Source organism: Neofelis nebulosa, chromosome 10 (genome assembly GCF_028018385.1).
Source record: "Neofelis nebulosa isolate mNeoNeb1 chromosome 10, mNeoNeb1.pri, whole genome shotgun sequence".
Taxonomy (NCBI): Eukaryota; Metazoa; Chordata; class Mammalia; order Carnivora; family Felidae; genus Neofelis; species Neofelis nebulosa.
This window is the reverse complement of record NC_080791.1, coordinates 26,526,594-26,550,203: the sequence shown is the minus strand read 5'-3', so window position 1 is coordinate 26,550,203 and position 23,610 is coordinate 26,526,594. Positions and strand designations below refer to the sequence as shown.

Below are 23,610 nucleotides of genomic sequence, written 5' to 3'. Positions count from 1 at the left end.
AACAGGCTTAGCGAGGGTTGGAGGAGCAAGCCGTGAAAATATTAGGTGTTAGTAGGAAGCATTGCAGGTAGAGGGAACTTCAAGTACAAAGGCCTTGAGAAAGATATGTGGCCTGTTCAAGAAACAGCATGGAGGCCATTGGGGCTGGGGTAGAGGGAGGAAATGGGAGACTGGTGAAGATGAGGCCAGAAGTAGCCCAGGATAGATCGTGAAGGCCTGCCAGGCCATCTTTGGATCTTGGCTTTTATTCTAAGTGTGGAGGGAAGCCGCCATCATGTCACCTGGACCCTTGCAGTAGTTTTCCTTCTTCCTCCCTCCATGTCATTCTGCTTTAACCTCTTCAAATTATTTGTGTTCCACTTAGGATAAAATCCAGCTCCACCTGTGACCTGCAAGTTTCAGTGTGGTTGGATCTCCACCCAGCTTCCTCAGGCATCGCACCCCCCCCCCCCCCCCCCCAGCTACAGCCCACTCTGTGTTAGTCATGCAGACATTTCCTTAGGTTTGGGGACATGCCAAGTTCTTGCTTCAGGTCCTCCCTTAGCACAGGCTGTTCCTTTCGCCTATTCACCATTTTTACTTCTCATTTGTAAATTCCAATTTATTTTCCTCTTAATGAAACTTTTTAAAACGTTTGTATAACTTTTACCAGTCAGTTAACATTTTGCCACAGTTGCTTTAATCAGACTTCATTTTATGTCTCATTCTTTAGAGATCCCTTTCCTGAAACAACTCCTTACTCTCTACAATTTTTTCACGTTAATTTCCGATAGTACTTACAAGAGTTGACTATTTCTTTTTTTCTTTTTTATTCTTCTTCTTTTTTTTTTTTTTTTTTTTTATTTTAGAGAGAGAGCATGCAAGTGGTGGAGGGGGCAGAGGGAGAGAGAAAGAATCTTAAGCAGGCTCCACGCTCAGCATGGAGCTGGATGCAGGGCTTGATCCTACAACCCTGGGATCCTGACCTGAGCGGAAATCAGAGTCAGACACTCAACTGACTGAGCCACCCAGGCACCCCTGTTTATTTTCTGTCTCTTATTGGACTGTAGACCCCACATTGACATAGATTGTTTTCTTTCCCCCTGTACTGTATTCTAGTTTGGTACAGAGTTTACCACACTTTAAGCATGCATTAAATATTTGTTGACCTGTCAGTACATCTATGTATACATGTATATGTGTATATATATATATATATATATATATATATATATGTGTGTGTGTGTGTGTGTGTGTGTATAGGTATAGATATCTAGGTATATATCTAGATATATGTAGTTGTACTTCTGTTCTTTTAAGATGGACACTTTAACCCCGAGGTGGTTAAGTACCGGCAGCTGTGCTTCAAGTCCCAGTACAAGCGATACCTCACCTCCCAGCAGCAGTATTTCCATAGGCTGCTGAAGCAGATCCTGGCTTCCCGGAATGTAAGTAATGCTGGGAACTAGATACCAGATGTGGACAGTGAACGCACAGATCTCATTACTTCAACAGTTGGTTCAGGTACCAAATACAAAAGGTAGCAAGCACTAAGAGGAAAATGCTGCCAGTTAAGCCGTGAAACAGTTAGGCTATATCATTCTTTCTAACTAATTTTAAGATGTAGCCTGATTTCAGAGATGTGAAAATATGGGAAAGTACCTCTTAAAATTGATGAAATATCAGAGCTTCAGTATTTATCAAGGTAAACAAATGACTTTGAGATCCATCTTGGATTATTAAAAAGAAGCAGGTTGCTCTGCAGTTGCTATATGAGAGCACACAGGCCTCCAGATATCCTGATGGATTAATAGTGCATCAGGCCTCATGGCCTTGGGATCTGGTAAGTCTGGTAATCTTTGAGGCAAAGTTGTTAACGGTTCTAAGTGGTCCTTAAGATTCGATATGGAAATAGTTGGGTGACTGGTATAAAAGTGTTCATTCTTGAAGGAGCAGTTCACCCCTCAGATTTAAGATATTTTGCAACATAGTAATCAGTAGAGGCCCTTTTTATTTGGATATATTCTCTTATGTGCATCTCTGTGATCTGAAGGGAGGGACTTGAGCTTGTTAAACAATGTCTTCTCTTGAAGAAGATGTAGTCTCCAGGGAATGCACCAGAACAAGCTTTGGATGATGACATGTATCCCCATCTGATTGCTTCATAGGACCTGCTGGAGATGGCCCGACGGAGTGGCCCGGCCCTTCCCTTCCGCCAGAAGCGCCCTTCACCATCCCGCACTCCTGAGGAGCGGGAGTGGCGGACCCAGCAGCGCTACTTGAAGGTCTTGAGGGAAGTGAAGGAGGAGTGTGGTGACACAGACCTGTCCTCTGATGAAGAGGGTGAGTGTCTGGGGGCATTTGGAGTACCTGGGGTGGTGGATCTACACCAGCAACTTGTTCAGTTGGAGCCAGTGGTAGCCATTTATCTCCCCAGCAAGGAAGCCATCTCAGTTGTCTGTCTTTGGTGGGGTGGAAAATGGGGCTCAGAACCGCTTAGTCTTTGGGCACCGAGATGTTCCTGGTAGATGGGGTGTGAGTGCATACCTTTTTTAGCATTGATACTTAAGTGGCATTTGAGCTTAGATGAGATGAATCCCTGCACAGCAGGGCTCTCCACAGTAGGCCTGTCTGGTCCTATTGTGCCACTTGAGAGAACTGCTTTTCCCCTTACAGGAGAGTAGTAGTGACTGTTGGCCTGCTGCAATGCGACCCCATCACTCTGTTGAAGTCTCTCTTCCTGGAAGAGCCGTTTAAATGACCTAAGTGTGCTCCAGTTCGTCTGGAGAAGGGTCAGAAAGGAATGGTGGAACCCTGGCCTCCATGTTGTTGGCTTAGCCTTGTTGAACCCAAATGGCCACTTACCCAATCTCCCCTATTGGAGTCCACAGCCACGTTGGATTTACAAGAAAAATTTTCTTTTGAAGATCTCAGCTCATGGCTTCCGAGCTCTCCAGCGCGTTCTCCTAGCCCTGCGGTGCCCCTGAGGGTGGTGCCCACGCTTTCAACCACGGATATGAAAACTGCAGGTGAGAACTGAGTGATGTCGTGGATGTTTTGGGAGATCAGGATGTAGATCTGAGAACTCCCTTAGATAGAGGTGGGCACTAGATTCTTACCTGCCAGGGAATTGAAGCAGTGCTCTTTAGAAGTAGGAGATTGAGAGAAGTTTTTGTACACTTCCACTTTTTTACAAGTTAGGTAGGCCTTCCTTTCTTCCTTTGTTTGGAAACTTCTCCTTAGTTTCTGATCAGCTGGTATTTTCGGCTAAAGAAAGTAGATTCTTAAAATAGTACTTAGGAGCAGTTCAGTAATAGAACAAGAGGGGTAACCAGAGCTATAGCAGTTTCTTAGAATGTCTGTGAAATGAGAGAGGAATTTTTTTTTTTTTTTTCCAACGTTTTTTATTTATTTTTGGGACAGAGAGAGACAGAGCATGAACGGGGGAGGGGCAGAGAGAGAGGGAGACACAGAATCGGAAACAGGCTCCAGGCTCCGAGCCATCGGCCCAGAGCCTGATGCGGGGCTCGAACTCACGGACCGCGAGATCGTGACCTGGCTGAAGTCGGACGCTTAACCGACTGCGCCACCCAGGCGCCCCGAGAGAGGAATTTTTAATTGGGGTAGGAATCAAAGAAGAATGTTAATTTTTGGTGTGTTTTGGAGCAGCTAAGTAACTGAGGTCGTTGTTCTTGATTGAGGTAGTGAAAAGCTGAAGAGTTGATCCTGTGACTGTTTCAAGATTGTTTGGACTTGTAGTACACAGGACTCAGAAGGGAAACACGGAGAAACATGTTATATTTGAGTATCACAAGTGGCCAGAAAGATTGGAATTTGAGCATCATGTTAGTGAATGACCTAGTCTATGTGGTTTGGTTTGTTTTCTCTCAGATAAAATAGAACTGGGGGACAGTGACCTGAAGATAATGTTAAAGAAGCACCATGAGAAGCGGAAACATCAACCAGTAAGATTGGGTGGGGTGGTTGTTAGAGGTTTTCAGTCTAATGTTTTTGGATTGGCTATTGAAAGATGAAGGTAGTGACAATATCATTATTTATGCTTCCTTTTCTGTCACTGTTGGGGGACAGGAGCAACAGTAGAGGCTAGTTAACAGCAAAGATAGGAGGAAGACAGATGCCTAACATAGCGTCTGATTTCATCTTTACAGCAAGACTGGTACATGGATCGTTATGTCCGTTTTACCTGTGTTCAGAGAGGTTAAGGAGCTTGTCGTTGCCCCTTTGGCTAGGAAGTCAGGGGTCAAATCCTGTGCTCTTCTCACTTTTTACTCTTTCTGTTCCTTCACTTTGACCGAATCAGGGTAATGCCAGGGCAATCAAGCCAGTCCATCTGGCTTGAGGGGAGGAAGAAAAGGCAGGCCATCTAAGGTGAGATGGGAAGTGTCACACCCTGGAAGTCAGCAAATCCCTTAACTTCTCTGAACCCCATTCTCAGACTGTAAAGTACAGTGATACTTAACACGACTGTTTGAAGAGCACATAACATAAGGAATGCAAAAGAGCTTTATAAACTAGATGCTATGTAGTAGAAAGGTTGGAACTGAGTTCTCCTGTGCCCCTTATGCAGGGCAGTAGTTTTAATCTCCATACATTTTTTGATTCAGCATGATTTCCTCAAGTGCGCCCAACATCTGATTGTATCTGTTAGGTAAATTGGCAAAATCATTGGCAGTTTTAGCTCCTTATTTGGGCCTCTATAACAAATCTCTGAATATCACATCCAGGATCATCCGGACCTTTTGACAGGGGACCTGACTCTCAATGACATCATGACTCGAGTAAATGCTGGCAGGAAGGGCTCTCTAGCAGGTAATTGATATCCTCTGTAGGTAGTCATTATCTGACTGTGGTGTTACGTTATGTAGACTACTTACATGTGGCAAAAATAAATGAAACTACAGCTTTCCTTCTTGCTGATAACCTTTGTTTTTATCATTGCATCTTGTGGATTTATAGGTGGAAATGAATATAAAATCAGTACAGTAGATCTTTGTCTCTTTAATAGGTGCTAAAATTAACCTGTAAACCTTTATAACCTGTAAAATCTCTCACTAGGTTTGGTTAAAAAACAAAACAAAAACAACTAAATGTCTTAGTACTAAGACTTTTCTTTCTTCTACTGGTGGGTGTTGGGAAAATAACATGCAGATAACACCCCTCCCTTCCTGATGTACAAAATGCAGTTCTCTGATTTTTGTTGCCTTTTCTTCCCAGCCCTATATGACTTGGCTGTCCTTAAAAAAAAGGTTAAGGAAAAAGAGGAGAAGAAGAAGAAGAAAATAAAACTGATCAAATCAGAGGCAGAGGATTTGGCTGAACCCTTAAGCAGTGCTGACGGGATCCCACCTCTCTCACAGGCCCCTTCTCCGCTGGCTATACCTGCTATCAAGGAGGAGTAAGTGAACAACACATAACCTGCTCACGGGTGAAAGGTTAACCCAGGGAGTGTACCTAGTGCTCATGTGGAATGAGCTGGTATATGTTGAATCTGTGTAAACACACACACACACACACACACACACACACACACACACACCCCACAAAAGACCTGAGTCCCAGGGGACCTGCTAGGGAATTTGTATAGTGTGGTCCCTTACTGAACTTTTCTATGACTGTTAGGTTTAGAGGGCCTAAACCATCTGGGGATGTTGTCTTCATCTTTTTGGTTGTTCTTACATATTTTTTCCTTTGTTAGGCCTCTTGAAGATCTCAAGCCTTGCCTTGGAATCAATGAAATATCTTCCAGTTTCTTCTCTTTGCTATTAGAGATCTTGTTGCTGGAGGGGCAGGCTAGCCTTCCTATGGTAAGAGTTTTGGAAAAATCAGGTGTACGTCAGAGTTTTTGAATTGTGGAAAACTTTAACGGTCTCAAGCTAGAGAAGAATAATTCTGGGTTCCTCCCAAAGCTCTGCAGTTAACTTGCTTTGTGACTTGCAGACATACTCTGGCTTGTTCTGGCACATCTCTGGAATTGCTGGTGTAGAGTAGAACTGTAACTGAGTTCTGCCTTTACTTTCCCTTAGCTGGAGGAACGGGTTTTGGATTGGCAGTCCTCTCCAGCCAGCTCCCTCAATAGCTGGTTCTCTGCGGCCCCCAACTGGGCAGAGTTGGTGTTACCAGCCCTGCAGTATCTTGCTGGAGAAAGTCGTGGTAAGGTACTTCTTTCTTTAGAGTCAAGTATTTTTTTCCCTCTTTGTTTATTTCATTCTCCTGGTAAACTGTAGGCTTCCTGGTTCAATCCATTATGGCTTTGCATAATGCTGTACCTTGGGGGGTCTCTGCTGTCCTGATACACTATCATACATTCAAAAGTTATCTCAGAGGTCAGGGATGGTAATTATTCTGAGTTTAGTGCTCTGTCTGACCTGTGTTCTTGTTCATGTGATTCATTTCTTGCAGCTGTACCTTCCAGTTTCTCTCCGTTTGTTGAATTCAAAGAGAAAACCCAGCAGTGGAAATTGCTTGGTAAGTAATTCATACTGCCTATCCATAGCAGTAGGTTTTCATTCTCTCACTTCCTCTGCTCAGCCTCTTTTGTCTTCCAGTCAATACAGTCTAGTAGAATCTTGAAAACAGCAATATTAAGCCTGTTTTGCTCAGTAAAAACCTCTTTAGTATCTCACACTGAGTTTTACTGCTATATTGGATTTTGGCTTACCCCAGGTGGGGTGGGACAGCCCTTCTATTACAATGCATCCTGATACTTGTGAATTTAAATCTGCAGGGGTATTTACAGTAGCATCCACATTTGAATTAATTGTACCTATGGTTTTAGATTAATGTGTAATAGTATACTGTTTTTCTTTCCTAACAATGGGCTTTGCTGTTGAGGATAATGTGCAGTAAGATGTTGGACAACTGTTGGGGCGCCTGGGTGGCACAGTCGGTTAAGTGTCTGACTTCGGCTCAGGTCATGATCTCACGGTTCGTGGGTTCAAGATCCGTGTCAGGCTCTGTGCTGACAGCTCAGAGCCTGGAGCCTGTTTCAGTTTTTGTGTCTCCCTCTCTGTCTGCCTCTCCCCTGCTCGTATTCTGTCTGTCTCTGTCAAAAATAAACATTGAAAAACAAAAAAAGATGTTGGTTAGCCCTGAATAAACTATTTCCAAGGATTGGGATTCTTATTTTTGTTTTAAATCTACAAAGTCCCACTTACTAAGTTGTAGTATCATGCACCTGAAGTAACTTGGTGACAGTTATGACCCTGGTAAGAGGAAAATTCTGTGTTGATTTTCTGCTGAAATTCACAGATCTTTCTCTTTACCCTCTTGAGTGGTCTGTGGAGAAAAAGATGGAGAGAAGGTTGTGAACTCAGTAGATCCATTTATTTCTTAAAATGTGTATTTAGCTTTTAGGTGTCAGGTATTGTGTTAGGTGCTGGAGTATATAATGAATGTTCATTCAGATGAAATAATAAATATATACATTCTGGAAGGGGAAAGTACCAGAAAGGATGGAAGTTTATGTTGAGGTGTTGGTATATTCTGCAGAGTTGGGAGGACCTTCCTGAGGAAAGAACATTTCAGCAGAGACAGTAATGATGACTAAGAAGGAGCTAGGCAGGCTGAGGGGAAGAACATTACATACGGAGGAAGCAGTATGGTTTTGTGGCGCTAGGGAAGATTCAATTCAAAAAGATTGCACGAGCCCACATAGAGAGCATGATAGTCTGGACCTGAAGAGGGAGAATGGACCAATTTGAGAAAGTTCTAGGTGGTAAAAGCCACAGGACTTGGTTATGACTGGCTGTGGGGAGTGAATGGAGAGTGCCGTCAGGCATCATTTCCTGCTAGATTTGTGCCTAGTGGTGAAGATGTCATTCACTGAGGTAGGCAGCCGTGGAGGACGTCTTGCCTCAGGTGAGGGTGAAGATCTTGAGTTTAGTTTTGGACATGCTGAGTGTGAGCTGCCTTTGAGGTATTTTAAGTATTGATGTTGAGTAAGCAGTGGGGTGTGTGGATTTAGAATCCAGATGGGAGAGTTAAGGCAGAGAGTTGTTGGCATGTCTGCAGGAACTGAAGCCAAGGCATAGGGAGGAAGTGTGAAGTGAGGAGAAAAGAGGGCCTTGGACTAAGCATTGAGAAGTTCCAAGGCAGAGCAGGCTGAGCAGAAGTGCCTATGGAGAAGTGACTATAGACTTGGGGGGAAACCATGAGATAGTTGAATCTTGGAAACCAGAGGAGGACAGAGTCAGGAAGTGGGAAGTGGTAATTAGTTTTGATTGGTCCTAAAAGTTTCAGTAAGATAAAGCCCACGGATCTGTGGACATAGAAGAAATGGTGAATTTCTTGTAAAAATGATTCTTTGTCAGGATGATGGGCGTCAAGGACAGTGGGGAGTTGAAGGTGACCTATGATAGTTGACTGCAGCTCTGTCTGGCTCTGTAGGGCTGGTGGCTTGAAGTCAGCCTGGAGGGGTACTTATGCCCAGGGTGGCAGACTGTCTAGGACCAGATAATAAGGATTTTAAGTTCATGGACCAGATAAAACCAGTGGCCAGTTTGCTGACCATAATGCACTCTTGTAGATCTGCAGGTGCTACCAGTCAGGGTCTCCTTTCCTGTAGCCAGTTAAACCTTTACCTGTGCATGTCTGGTTAAAGAGACCGTGAATCTAAACATCTCTTTCTAGAGTTTTAGCAGTGGAGGGGACGAAAGTTAGGGAGACTTGTGGCCAAAGGAGGCATTTTTTTTTTTTTTTTTAAAGGAGAGAAAGTCTAAGAGAGTCCAGGTGTTGATAGGAAGAGTACAGTGGAGAGAAAGAAGCTGAAAATACAGGAGAGAAGGGAGAATTCACCATAAAAATCCCTGTGAAGATAGGGAGGGATTGGCCTTGGATGGCAGAAATGGCAGCACATTTCTTATTGTAGGCAGAAACAGTGGACACCCAGCAGTAGGCTGACGGTTGTATTGTGGGAACGTTGAGAGAGTTGGATTTGATGGCTTTTCTGTGTAAAGTAGGAGGTGAGAGAGGTGAGGTTGTCATGAGTAAGAAGGGGAGGTTGAGAGAATGGGGACATAGTTGCTGTGGTTATGGGAAGCTAGCTTGATCAGAGGTTATGTTAGATTGCCAGACAGCATTGAGGGTCCGTTGAGGCTGCTCATTGGGCATTTTTAGTGGTATTTTTTGCCCTTTTGTGTGTTTTTTCTTTGGCAGCCCTCAGCTCTCTGAGATGAAGCATGGAGAATGTGGACAGTTGAGATTGTGAGTTTTGTGGGATTGGAATGATGTAGATACAGGAGCAGTGGTTAGCAGGTATTACTGTATTGGTAAGATTGCCACTGAAGTGATGGACATGGATGGAACCCAGTAGGGAGGGAAATGTGACAGAAGGGGGCTTGGAGAAGTGCAGGTGTCAATGGACTGGAAGCCCTGTTGAGTCACAGTGCTGTTTTGGTGGGAGAAGGGAAGCAAGCAAGGGTTCTGGATGACTGTGGTCTGGGAGCAGAAGGTGTGAATTAGCGTAAAGGCTGTCAGCTCTGGCTGTGTCCGGCAAGCGCTTGGAACTTTTTAAAAACACTGATGCCCTAGGTCTTACCCATAGACTTGTGTGGGACCTGAGCCTTAGTATTTTTAAAAGTTCCCAGGTGATTCCTGTGTGTATGTAGCCAGGGTTGAGGGGCACTGGATTAGTCATGTTGAGGATGTGGCAGTTTTAGCTAATGACTACATCCAGTTGTGATTGTGGGAGTGAGTGGCTGGGGTGGAGTGGAGGGAGGAGGTCATGAGGACAGAACCAAGGGGTTTGGATATTGGCTGTACCATCTGTATGGATGTGCCAGTTGCGCAGTGTGGCAGGGAGTAGACTGGTGAGCCAGGTGAGCCAGAGCTCCCCGTGAGGAATGACTAGGTAAGCAGCTGAGAGGAGCAGGGGACAGGGTGGAACAGGTGGATGCTAAGATCCTTAGGTACCAGGCGTTTGTTTTATTTTGATTTTCCAGAAGAGCTGGGGGGAAATAGTTTGGCATCAGTGATGGGATGGAAGGAGGAGCTCCACTCTGAAGGGCGTGGCTGTGAGAGGATAGGCAGCTGGCACACCCGAAGGTTGAAGGACTCGGGAGAGGCCAACTTCACACCAGGCAAGGATGTGGAGGGAGCGATGCGGGAACAGGATTAAGGCTATAGGGAAACTGATTATGAAGAAGCATTTCTAGAGGACAGAGCAGAGTACGAGGAATCTTCCCAGGATAAGGAAGTTCAGCACATTCTGGGGATGGCGGTACCACACATTGTCTAGTGAAAGCATGTAAGAGTCCTCAGAAGTGTCATCTCAGCTGCCTCTGAGAAGGGTAGGGCCCTGGGGGCTGTATTCTTCCCACAAGCTGTCGTGAGTGCTCGTCTCTCTAAGGAAGGTCAAGGGGTTCAAGCTTTTCTCTTGCCTGGGGGCCTTCTTGCTGCTGTGCCGGTTGCCAAAATGTCTCTGGTGACCCACTAATGAGAAGAAGCCTTTTCTGACACCCGCCCCCCACCATGATAAGGTAACTTTTCTAGGGTAAGCTTCCATAATATCCTTTGTGACACCTACCACTTTGAGGTTTTATTAATATGTATTCTTGTGTCACTTGACTGTAAACTCCATGAGAACAGAGACTGAGTTCATGGAATAACCCTAGCCCATGCAGTGCCTGGCACACAGTGGTTACTCAGCAAATCCCTAGGGAATGAGTGATTTACTTAGGGAACATCCGGAAGTGGTGGTCCAGGCGATAGTATGTGCACAGGTCCTGATGGGTTTTCTCTCTGGCATAGGAAAAAGTGGGATTCTGAGTAACACTTTAGATTGTTTTATTATTATTATTATTTTGCCTTTTTGTTTTTCTGATAGGCCAGTCCCAAGATAATGAAAAGGAATTAGCTGCACTCTTTCAACTATGGCTAGAAACCAAAGACCAGGCTTTCTGTAAGGTAAGGTATTAAAGAAATACCAGATCTGGGGCGCCTTGGTGGCTCAGTCATTTAAGCAACTGGCTATTGATTTCAGCTCAGGTCATGATCTCACAGTTTGTGGGAGCAAGCCCCATCTCAAGCAGGAGCCTGCTTGGGATATTCTCTCTCTCCCTCTCTCTACCCCTTCCCTACTAGTGCACGCATGTGTTCTCACTGTCTCTCAAAATAAATAAAAAATTAAAAAAGGAATACCAGATTTTTCTTACTGGGTTTCCAGAGCCCTTAAATTAGCCAGAATTCTTTAGTCCATTTACCTGTTCATGTTTTCCTTTTCTCCAGCAAGAAAATGAAGACAGCTCAGATGCCACAACACCTGTTCCTCGGGTGTGAGTATAATACTTTAATGGTGGGTGGTTTTCCATGAAATTATAGTTTAAGGTACTGCCGTGGTTTTGCTGACATTTCTTAGCATGTTAGAGCCATAGTGGACTTTAAAGATCCTAGGAGTCCACTGATTCTTACCTGCCTTAACATACCTGAGAAGGGCAGCACATTCCCATCAGTAAGAGTGGCTTTCTGAGCAGAGGATTCTGAATTGGGGGAGGACTGCATAGTGGAGTCTTTGAGGTGGATGTAATCTGTCTTGTAGGAGGGCTTACTCTTTTCCCCAAATTCTCCTTCAGTTCCCATTTGAGAAGGATTCATCTAATCTGTCTTTCTCATTTTACCTATGAAGAAATTGAGTCATGAGTTTAAGTGACTTCCTGAAGGTTAGTGACAGGACTAGAATTTAAGCCTCTTGACCTCTAATCCTGAGCTCTTTATATTACATCATGTCATGTGACTGTTTCCAATCTGGTGTGGTCCCTTTTGTTACCCCCAGCCTCGTGGAGATACAGTTGACATATAATATTGTTTAAATTTGAGATGTACAACATAATTGATTTGATGCATGCATATATTATGAAATGATTACCATAATAGTTGCATTTATTATCTCACATAATTATCCATTCTTTTTTTTTGTGGTGAGAACATGTAAGATCTCTCTTCTTAGTATGTGAACCAGTATTGGTAACTGTAGTCATCATGCTGTGCATTCGATCCCCAGAACTTACTCGTTTTCTAACTGGAAGTTTGTACCCTTTGACCTGCCTCTACTCATTTCCCCCATCCTCCAGCCCTTGATAACTACCATTCTACTCTCTATTTTTGTCAGTGCGGCTTTTTTTAGATTCCACATATGTGAGATTGTACAGTATTTGTCTTCCCTGACTGACTTATTTCACTTAGCATAATGCCCTCAAGGGCCATCCGTATTGTTGCAAACGGCAAGATTTCCTTTTTTATGGTTGAATCATATGGTGTCTTAAGGAATATATATGTTCATTGACTGGTAGGCAGTTCGGTTGTTTCTGTGTTGTGGCTCTTGTACATAATGCTGTAAATAAGGGTGCACATATCTTTTCAAGATTTCATTTCCTTTGGAAGTGCACCCAGAAGTGGGGTTGTTGGATCATATGATAGTTCTAATTTTTTAAGGAATCTCCATATGCTTTCTGTAGCAGCTGAAGCAGTTTAACATTCCTACCAGCAGTACACAGCAGTTCTCTTTTCTCTATATTCTTGCTAACATTTGTTGTTTTTTTATCTTTTTGGTAATAACTATTCTAACATGTGTGAGTTGATCTCTCATTGTGGTTTTGATACATGTAGATTTGCAAATATTTCCTCCCATTTGCTTTTTCATTTTGTTTTCTTTGCTGTGCAGAAGATTTTATGTGATGTAGTATCACTTGTTGATTTTTGCTTTTCTTGCTTATGATTTTTATGTCATGTCCAGAAAAGTATTGCCAAGATCAGTGTCCAAGAACCTCTTTCATATGTTTTCATCTAGGAGTTGTACAATTTCAGGTGTTATAGTTAAGTCTTTAATCCATTTTGAGTTGATTTTTGTGAGTGGTATAAGATGGGGTCCAAATTCATTCTTTCCCATGTGGATATCCAGTTTTCCCAATACTATTTATTGAAGATACTGTCTTTTCCCCATTGAGTGTTCTTGGCTCCATTGTCAAATATGGAGCCAGTGGTTTGACCATACACAAAATGGTTTATTTCTGGTCTTTTGATTCTGTTCCATTGGCTTATGTGTCTGTTTTTATGCCAGCAGTGTACTATTTTGACTATTATAACTTTGTAATAAAGCTTGAAGTCTTCATATGTGATGCTTCCCACTTTGTTGTTCTTTCTCAGGATTGCATTGACTATTCGAGGTTCTTTGTGGTTGCATATAAATTTTAGGATTTTTTTTCTGTTTCTGTGAAAAATGGCATTGGTATTTTGATTACGTTGAATCTATAGGTGATTTTGGGTTGTATGGACATTTTAACATTATTTTTCCAGTCCGTGAACATAGACTATCTTTTCATTTATTTGTGTTTTCTTCAGTTTCTTTAATCAGAGTCTTACAGTTTTTAGTGTACACATCTTTCACCTCCTTGGTTGAATTTATTTCTAAGTATTATATTGCTTTGATGCTGTGGTTCGGTTCTTTAGATTCCTGAATGCCAGCATGGAGGGCCAGCCTGAATGTGACAGAACTGTTTATGTAACAGGGGTATAGAACTCACTGTCTCTTGGAAGCAGAAAAACCACCATTGTCATATTATAAATTTGAAGTCTTTTGTTCCTCTAAGGCTGAATTTTTTTGTTGTCATTACATGGGGCTTAGCAACAGTACTGAAAACAGGTAAAAACGTCAGTCTCACTACCTAGTACTTTTCTGGATTTCTAAAACTCAAGTTATTTTTGGAAATACAGGAGTTACTTGGTAGGATCTGGAAAGTCAACTTTTGACCTTTGTGGGAACAGAGTACTAATGAAGGGACATTTTTTTCATGGTGCAAAGGAATGGTTCTGGGTGCTGGAGAAGGGGTGATGGATACAAAATTCTTTATGTTCCAGAAGAACTGACTATGTGGTGCGGCCCAGCACGGGGGAGGAGAAACGAGTTTTTCAGGAACAGGTAAGAAATACCTAGAACCCAGTGAAAATCTCTGCATCTGTGTGGCCATGCTGAGAAAGCTCTGAGCCCGATCTTCTTGGAGTCCAAATTCTTAGAGGGAATTCATACCCTTAACCTTAGACATTCTGTTGGTTGAGATTGTTTGCTGGGGGGTGGAAATGGTGTGAGGAAAGGGAGTAAGAAATGTTTTGATGGGTTTTTCTTCCAGATAGCAAAATAAATTTACATTTATCTCTCAGTCCCTTTGGTAATGACTATGGCTTTGGAGACCACCTAATTCCACTCTGGTTGGCTCAGTATTCCTAGTGGAATAGCCTGTTCCCGTTAGTCTCTCCAGGTTGATCTCCTACTGTTTGAGAGTGTTAGAAAGAACCCCACTAATTCTGACTTAGGTGCCTTGTTCCTTTTCTCTTGTTAGGAGCGTTACAGATACAGCCAGCCCCATAAGGCATTCACCTTTCGCATGCATGGCTTTGAGTCTGTAGTGGGGCCTGTGAAAGGTGTTTTTGACAAGGAGACCTCGCTCAACAAGGCTCGGGAGCATTCCCTGCTGCGCTCTGACCGTCCTGCCTACGTTACCATCCTGTCTCTTGGTATGTGCCATCTATTTCTTTCTGTCATCAGCTGTCTCTCCCAATCCCTGGAAGGGCTTTGAGGGTCAAATGTAGTTTTACGAGGCCTTGGAGTTTGGGACATGAAGGGGGATTCTACCCCCAGAGATTAATGCCAGGAATCAGTTTCTTCCCTGATGTCTTGGGCTCACGTTTACTTTCTTTTTTTTTTTTTTTTTAAATTTTTTTTTTTTTTTCAACGTTTTTTATTTATTTTTGGGACAGAGAGAGAGACAGAGCATGAACGGGGGAGGGGCAGAGAGAGAGGGAGACACAGAGTCGGAAACAGGCTCCAGGCTCCGAGCCATCAGCCCAGAGCCTGATGCGGGGCTCGAACTCACGGACCGCGAGATCGTGACCTGGCTGAAGTCGGACGCTTAACCGACTGCGCCACCCAGGCGCCCCACGTTTACTTTCATTCAGGAATTTTTTACAGACCAGCCAACTAGCGTAAATGTGGAATTTGCTACCTCCAGGCTGATTCTTTCATTTTATTTTTTATTGTTTTTGAATGGATATTTAGCAGAGGAGATTTATTTTTCCTTTTGTATATATATATATTAAGTTTATTAATTCTTTGAGAGAGCACATGCGTGGGGAAGGGGCAGAGAGAGGGAGAGAGAATCCTAAGCAGGCTCTGCATTGTCAGCTTAGAGTCCGACTCGGGGCTTGATCTCACTAACCGTGACATCATGATCTGAAGCAAGATCAAGAGTCAGACACTTAACCGACTGAGCCACCCAGGTGCCCCTAGACGGATTCTTTAAAAAATTTTTTTTTATGTTTATTTATTTTTGACAGAGAGAGAGAGAGAGAGACAGAGAGAGAGAGAGACAGAGCATGAGCGGGGGAGGGGTAGAGAGAGAGGGAGACACAAAATCTGAAACGGCTCCAGGCTCTGAGCTGTCAGCACAGAGCCTGATGCGGGGCTCTAACTCACAGACCACGAGATCATGACCTGAGCCGAAGTCGGATGCTCAACTGACTGAGCCACCCAGGCGCCCCTAGACGGATTCTTTTAAAGATAAGACGTTTAACCTTTTTTTGTGCCATGAAGCTCTTTGGCAGTCTGGTGAATCCTGCAGACTCTGTCTCAGGATTTTGTCCTTATTTATTGTTATTTATTTATATTTTTTATTATTTTTTAAAGATTTTATTTTTAATCTATATACCCAACATGGGACTCAAACTCAAAACCCCAAGATCAACAGTTGCATGTTCTACTGACTGAGCCAGCCAGGTACCCCAGGATTTTGTCTTTTTTTTTTTTTTTTTTTTTATGTTTATTTTTGAGAGAGTGAGTGTAGGTGGGGAAGGGGCAGAGAGAGAGGGAGACACAGAATCCGAAGCAGGCTCCAGGCCCTTAGCTGTCAACACAAAGCCTCATGCAGGGCTTGAACTCATGAGCTGTGAGATCATGACCGGACCTGAAGTTGGATGTTCAACCGACTGAGCCACTCAGGTGCCCCCAGGATTTTGTCTTTAAATGAATAAAATACTTAAGAGTTCTAAAAGAAACCAGTCCTGTTAAAATATTTATCAAAATCTTAAATTTATGGTGCAGAAATATATGTGTTTTTTATGTTATTAAATGACAGCCTTTAATAGCAAGTCACTTAGCTCCTATAATTTCCGAATAGCGATGAGTGGAAATGGTATCGTGAGTTGTCTACAGTAGCTGTGACGTGTGTGATACGAAAATACCTGATTTCTGTCGCAATATCACACTACCGCCAATATAAAGTTTGTTACTGTTGCTCATAATTGAAGGAAATGCTAAATTTTAGTCAGATATAGAACTTTTTTCCTCACCCGAGTTCACAGGCCTCAGTTTTGGCTCAGGGTGTCTGAAGTGTAGGAAACGGTCTCCAGAGGGCAGTGTCCACCTAGTGCTGAGTCTGACTAAGGCAGAGAGACACCTCGGTGAGCTTCTCCCCACAAGAGCAGGTAGAGGGACAATGCTCCTCAGTGGCAGCCCTGCTTGACTCTTCGACTTTCCATTTTCTGATGTCCTCAGTTCGAGATGCTGCGGCCCGGCTGCCTAATGGGGAAGGTACCAGGGCCGAGATTTGTGAGCTGCTCAAGGACTCCCAGTTTCTGGCACCAGATGTCACCAGCACTCAGGTAGGATGGAAAAGAGACAATGTTTTGTTCCAAAATGGATTTAAGAAAACCTACAAGGAAATATACAACATAATGATTTCTTAAAACTGAATGAAAAAGAGGAAAGGAGGAGATCCTGAGAAATGTGAACAGTGATGACCTATGACCCTTGCAGTCTGTGGAGCACAGATTTCCCTCTACCCTTTACTTCTGCTTCTGCAGCTTCTTAGGTCACTGTCTCCTTCAGGGGACAGCGCAGTCTCCCAGGAATCTTGCCATTGGTAGTATTGCCACCAGACTGAGATAGGATCTGCGACTCACACCCGGTGGTTTTTCCCTGGTGTCTGAGTCTGACTGGTCCCTTTTCCACTTTGTTCTGCTTCTCAGGTGAACACAGTAGTGAGTGGAGCCCTGGATCGGCTGCATTATGAAAAAGACCCATGTGTGAAATACGACATTGGGCGAAAGCTGTGGATCTACCTCCATCGGGACCGGAGCGAGGAGGAATTTGGTGTGTGAGGCTCTGACTAGATGAGGGATGCTTCTGAGTTATTGCCCCAATTCCATTCTGCTTTGCGATGCCGTTCAGGCAGGATAGGAATATAGAGTCAAGACTTAGCCCGTTGGCGAGGCCACCAGTGAGGCCTTGGCTCTTAATGAAACCACGCTCCTTACTGTGCTGAGGTTAAACTGTTGCTGAAACTTAACCACCTTTGTTTGCAGAGCGGATTCACCAAGCACAAGCAGCTGCAGCTAAAGCCAGAAAAGCCCTTCAGCAAAAACCCAAGCCTCCATCCAAGGTGGTAAGTGACCTCCTGAGAGCAGCTGCCTTAGCGGTGTCAGGGATGGTGGCAGCCAGGCCTTCCCTGAATTCCCTGCATCAGGAACCATGCCATCCTTTGGTGACTTTGGCTAAACTATCTGCCTTCTGCTTGTAGAAGTCCGGTAGCAAGGAGAGTTCATTGAAAGTCCTCAGCAGTGGCCCTTCTGAGCAGAGCCAGATGAGCCTCAGTGACTCCAGCATGCCTCCCACTCCAGTCACACCTGTGACCCCCACCACTCCGGCTCTGCCTGCCACTCCGATCTCCCCTCCTCCTGTGTCCTCGGTGAACAAAAGTGGCCCTACTTCTGTCTCAGAGCCAGCGAAATCTAGCTCAGGGTAAGCTCTTTCACTGTTTTCTCCAGCTTTCTCCCTCCAGAGATCTTTTGTGTGTATGGCTTAACTTGCTTTATTTTTTAATCATCCCCCTTGCCCCCATTTTCTCGTAGTGTTCTTCTGGTGTCTTCACCCACAATGCCACAGCTAGGAACAATGCTCTCCCCGGCTTCCAGCCAGACTCCACCAAATTCTCAGGCAGCCGCCCGTGTGGTGAGCCACTCTGGCTCGGCTGGACTGCCCCAGGTGCGGGTGGTGGCCCAGCCTGGCCTTCCTACTGCTACTCAGCAGTCAGCAGGGCCGACTCAGACACTGCCACAGATGCCAGCAGGACCACAGATGCGCGTTCCAGCCACTGCTACTCAGACCAAAGTTGTGCCACAGGTAAACGGGGATGGCAGAGCTGGACCTCAAGGTGGTCTGATGGGTCCAGTTGGCAGAGTGGGTAAGGACCAAGGAGCGTTAGATTATTGCTGCTGCTGCTGCTGTTTAACACAGCGACTCATTTGTTATTCAAAGCTGGCTAAGCGTTTTTAAGTCATTGTATTTTACATGTTGGGAATCAGAACTTTTGAGAAGTTTAGTGATTTACCCAGGATTGTAACATCAGAATCCTGGTGGATGGAGGTGGAATGTGACTCTAAATCTCAGGCCCTTTCCATTGTGCCTCTCATCTTAGCCATACCGCTAATAGTTGGGTAATTTTAGAGAAGAGTCTTACTTCCTGCCTCAGTTTCCTTTGCTATAAAAGGGTATAATATTTGTTCTCCGTATGTAGGAATACAACAGGATGTTAAATGTGAAAGCTTTCTGAAAATTAAGGTGCTCCACACAGATACAAGAACTTTACAATGTGCATTTTAGAGCATAGTGAGCCTTAAGCACCGATAGAGCAGAAGTAGTCTCGGGGGAGCACTTCCTGGGCAGTGGCACATGCCAGAAGTGGCTCGCTGTGCCAGGCTGCGTCTCAGTATCTAATTGAGCTCTCTACCTCACACTTGAACCAGACAGTAATGGCCACCGTGCCAGTCAAAGCTCAGACTGCGGCGGCCACTGTGCAGCGGCCTGGACCTGGGACGGGGCTCACGATGACAAGTCTCCCTGCCACAGCCAGCCCCGTGAGCAAGCCAGCCACCAGTTCTCCCGGGAGCTCCGCTCCGAGTGCTTCCACAGCTGCTGTCATTCAGAATGTCACAGGACAGAACATTATCAAGCAGGTCAGTGGAAATCTCTCTGGGTGGATCCAAATCCTTTTTCCCAAAGCAGAGGATAGTCAGAGATCTTAATGATTTGTAGCCTTTGATCTTTAGTTCATGGGTATTTCAGTGGTGAGTTCCCACCAACGGCAGTACAGGCTTCATAGATGCTGAAGATTTCCCCTGTTTCTTTCCAAAAAATTCAGCATGTAGTAGTTGAGCTTCTTGATTTGGAGTAGACTTCCCACGAATTTACTTAGCGAATATCTTGTGGTGTGACATTATACACTTTGTTGGCCTTTCTGTTTACCTTTAATAATAGTAGGATACATTTCTATTTTCCTGGCTATGAACATGCACAGATGATAATTGAACTTCAAAGAATGGTTAGGCAGTGGGCGGCTTGATCTCAGGCATGTGAGTTTGAGCCCCACATTGGGTACAGAGATTACTTAAAAATAAAATCTGTAAAAACAACGACACAGAATTTTTAGGTAAAATAGCAATGATAGTGTGCTTATCATGTGCTTGTACTGTGCTGAATATTTTATAGATATTAAATAATTTAATCCTCATAACGCCATGGGGTAGGTGCTTTTGTTATTCTCGTTTTATAGATGAAGAAACAGAACCATATAATGGTAAAGTATTGTCATTTTTTTCATTAAATACTTACTGAGTGCTCTTTTGTGCCAGGCTCTGTCCAGAGTATTGTGGATGTGGTGGTGTATGACATAGACTGAATCCCTGCTTTGTGGGCTTATCTTCTCCTGGGGCTAGGGGACAAAAACCACTTCAGGGACAGGTATAGAAGAGCTATGAACATCAGTAACCAGGGGAAGGACTACAGAGCGACAGGGGTGCCATTTGAGCTAAGGTGATCTATGAAGGTCTGAGGGGAAGAATGATATTAGTGTGCTGTATTTTGATTATCTGGGGACAAAGCATTCTAGGCATAGGAGTAGTAAGTGAAAGTGCCACGAGTTAGTAATATGCTTGAAGAATAACAGGAAAGCCATCAAGCATGTAGCTTAGTGGGCAAGTGTCAAAGTGTTAGAAGGGGGGGCTGCTTGAGAGGTTAGCTGTGGTTAAGTCATGTTGGACTTTGATTTTCTCTTAAATGTGATGGGGAGCCATTGAAAGATTGTGAGCCAGAGTGACTTGATCTAGTGTACATTTACAGAACCCCTTGGCTGCTGCGTAGGACGGAATTCAAGGGACAGGAACAGAAGCAGGGAAACCAGGGGGGAGGTGGTCGCAGCAGGTCCAGATCCTCAACTGGTGCTGGCTTGTGTGCATTGTCTTTGGAGGTAGGAGAGGCAGTGGGATTCCGGATATGGGGTTGATGGTAGAGCCAGTGTGATTCTTCTCCAGTGGGCAGATTATGGGGTCTGTTGAAAGAAGGGAGTTGAGTGTGCCCCACAGCTTTGGGCTTGAGTGATTGGGTAGATTGTGATATCATTTACTGAGATAAAAGAAAACACTGGGGTGCAGAGACTGGAATACAGACTGAGAGAAAAGTGTGTTGAAGTCAGCACCTATATCGGGTATACGAAGGTGTGAATGACATGAAGCTAAAAATTGATCACTCATTGGTTATGGGTAATGAGTGCACTTGACTGGGCCCAGCGGATTGGTGGTGGTTTGGGAATGGATTCAAAAGAGAATGTAAGATGAGGAAGTAGAGACAGGGAATGGACGCAGTTTTTAAGCAATTGCACTTTCAAAGAGAGCAGAGAATGGGGGTTGGTGGGAATGTGGAGTAAATGAGGATCTGCTTCTGTGTACGTTGGGAAATGTTAAAGCACATTTGCATTCTGATGGCAGCAGTCAGTAGAGAGGAGGAAATTGCTCATGCAGCAGACAGTCCCTGAGGCTAGAAGAGTACATGTGTTACACATGGCCTTCCACAGGCATTGGTGCAGCTCCAAAGCCCATGCTTGATCACTGTGCCATACTCCTCTCAAAATTGAAGATCGGCACAACTATAAATAAAAGACATTTTTGAAACAGTTGGGGATATACAAATGTATATTATTAGATAATACTTGTAGGTCATTATTGGGTAATAATAGGTGGGACTTTTTTGTGTGAGTGTGGGACTTTTTTGTGTGAGTGTGGCCTGACGTGTGATCTGTCTTGGAAAATGTTTCACGTGCACTTAAAAAAAGATGTGTATTCTTCTGTTTTTGGATGGAATATTCCATGATCTCTGTTAAGTCCATCTGGTCCAATGTGTAGGTGATTACTATTATTTTTTTAATTTAAAAAGTTCTTTTCTGTGTTGGAAATATGTAAAGAAGTATTGATCGGCAAAATGCTATATATTGGCCTACTTTAAAATATTCCAACTCCTCTGTCCAGCACCTCCCCACCCCCCCACCCCCAAAAGTGGGGAAGGATAGATAAAACAAGATTGGCAAAGTGATAACTTTGAAGCTGGGTGGTAGTACATGGATTTGTTACACTGTTTTCTACTTTTGTGAATGTTTACCAGTTTTCAAAACAAAAGATTAGAAAAACGTAAAAGACACGTACCGACGAAATGGAGGTTTGTGTGATCATACTCATAACCATTTGAGCGCTGGGAATCCCCTTGTCAGTGCTGTCTCTTCCCTATCCAGGTGGCAATCACTGGGCAGCTTGGTGTGAAGCCCCAGGCAGGCAGCAGCATTCCACTCACAGCCACTAACTTCCGTATCCAGGGTAAGGACGTATTGCGTCTGCCACCCTCTTCCATCACCACAGATGCCAAAGGCCAGACGGTTCTGCGAATTACTCCGGACATGATGGCCACGTTGGCCAAGTCCCAGGTTACCACAGTGAAACTGACCCAGGACCTCTTTGGGACGGGAAGCGGCACTGCGGGCAAAGGCATTTCTGCCACCTTACACGTCACTTCGAATCCAGTCCACGCGACGGATAGCCCTGCCAAGGCCAGTTCGGCCAGTGCCCCTTCGTCCACTCCAACAGGTACCACCGTGGTTAAAGTGACTCCTGACCTCAAGCCAACAGAAGCCTCCAGTTCAGCTTTTCGCTTGATGCCGGCACTTGGTGTGAGTGTGGCAGACCAGAAGGGGAAAAACACAGTGGCTTCTTCAGAAGCAAAACCAGCTGCCACGATCCGCATCGTGCAGGGCCTGGGCGTGATGCCCCCCAAAGCAGGCCAGACCATCACAGTTGCGACCCATGCCAAGCAAGGGTCCTCAGTGGCCAGTGGGTCTGGAACTGTCCATACTTCGGCGGTGTCCTTGCCCAGTATGAATGCTGCCGTGTCCAAGACTGTGGCCGTGGCCTCTGGGGCTGCAAGCACCCCCATCAGCATCGGGGCAGGAGCCTCTGCTGTGCGGCAGGTCCCTGTCAGCACCACAGTTGTTTCCACGTCCCAGGCTGTGAGTAACATAGTGGGGAAGAATAGCCCTTCTGCTTGGGGAACTTGTCTTTTGAGGAATGGAAAGTAGACCCTGTCTCTGTCACTTCATTTGACCCACACAGGCTTATTTCCTACTAGGCTCTTTTGTTTGATTTTGAAACAAATTTCTGAAGTAGTGTGTACATAAGTGATTAAAATAGTACAGAAGTACATAGAGTAAAAAATAAAATTTCTTTCACCGCTCTCTACTTCTTCCTTCATGAGGACTAATTACTAGTATTTTGGCATTTATCCTTCTGGTCCTTTTCCTGAGCATTTTCGTACAGTGTGTACACATTCAGTTTAAACAAAAATTCCTGTGAGAGAGCTTCATCTGTATACTGTCCTGTGGATTGCCTTATTTATTTAAAAATATGTTTTGGGGATTGTTCTAGATCCTACACGGATATTGATGGCATTCTTTTTAATGATACCTGATAATCCACAGAAGGCATGTGCTTTACCCTTTCATCTGTTAAAGAATACGTTTTTACTGTTTAAGAGCAGTGCTGCCATGAAGAAACACATGAAAGTATTTCTGGAGCGGAGGTAGAATGGCTCAGGTATACATACTGAAGGTTGTGATAACTCTAGTTGTGCAACCAAAAAGGCCCTACCACCTTCCACTTCCATCAGCAGCTCTCCTGTTTCCCCCATATTCTAACAAATGCTGGATATCTTGTTTTTTTCTTTCTTTTTTGTTTTTTTAACTTAAGTACCCATCTTACTGGTGAAAAGAGTTCTTTTTCTGTTTCGTTTTCCTGATCTTTAGTGGAGTTGGGCATCCATTCATATGGAGATTGGCCTGTGCTCTCAGTGCAGAATAAATCTTTGCCACTTTTCTTCTGGGGTATTCAGCTTTTCATGTTTGGGTGGTTCTGTATATCTTCTGGATGTTAATTCTTGTTACATATAGAAAATGTTTTCTTCCAGCCTGTTATTTTTTAACCTTGCATGTGGAGCCTGCTCTACAGGTATTTTATCTGATTAGATCTATCAACATTTTCTGTTATGGCTCTTAGGTTTTGCATCTTGTGCCATTCTTACTCCAGGGTTATAAAGATACCAGCCTTCATTTTCACAACATTTTCAGGGTTTTAGAAAAGGTGTCATTGATAATCCATTTGAAATATATTTTGTGAATGGCATGTCGTAGATATCTCATTTTGTATTTCTTACTTTGTTCCAACATCATTGACTGGTTTATTCCTTACCTGCTAACT

The 23,610-nt window shown here is 44.1% G+C and overlaps 1 protein-coding gene across 3 annotated transcripts in view; it reads left to right on the top strand.

The window, feature by feature from the left end:
• Nucleotides 1-23,610, top strand: part of NFRKB (nuclear factor related to kappaB binding protein) — a 40,310-nt gene that overhangs the window by 12,874 nt on the left and 3,826 nt on the right. Inside the window, exons 5-24 of one of the 3 annotated variants that reach the window (XM_058687313.1) lie at nt 1,300-1,427; nt 2,148-2,322; nt 2,907-3,008; nt 3,871-3,944; nt 4,725-4,809; nt 5,215-5,395; nt 5,696-5,804; nt 6,024-6,150; nt 6,400-6,465; nt 10,823-10,902; nt 11,224-11,270; nt 13,849-13,909; nt 14,328-14,502; nt 16,538-16,644; nt 17,011-17,134; nt 17,347-17,426; nt 17,562-17,782; nt 17,893-18,163; nt 18,787-18,996; nt 21,600-22,367. In XM_058687313.1, coding sequence (XP_058543296.1) covers nt 1,300-1,427; nt 2,148-2,322; nt 2,907-3,008; nt 3,871-3,944; nt 4,725-4,809; nt 5,215-5,395; nt 5,696-5,804; nt 6,024-6,150; nt 6,400-6,465; nt 10,823-10,902; nt 11,224-11,270; nt 13,849-13,909; nt 14,328-14,502; nt 16,538-16,644; nt 17,011-17,134; nt 17,347-17,426; nt 17,562-17,782; nt 17,893-18,163; nt 18,787-18,996; nt 21,600-22,367 — 3,191 coding nt within the window. Of the gene's footprint in view, nt 1-1,299; nt 1,428-2,147; nt 2,323-2,870; nt 3,009-3,870; nt 3,945-4,724; nt 4,810-5,214; nt 5,396-5,695; nt 5,805-6,023; nt 6,151-6,399; nt 6,466-10,822; nt 10,903-11,223; nt 11,271-13,848; nt 13,910-14,327; nt 14,503-16,537; nt 16,645-17,010; nt 17,135-17,346; nt 17,427-17,561; nt 17,783-17,892; nt 18,164-18,786; nt 18,997-21,599; nt 22,368-23,610 lie in introns of all 3 variants that reach the window. The other 2 variants (XM_058687312.1, XM_058687311.1) reach the window with 2 other exon arrangements.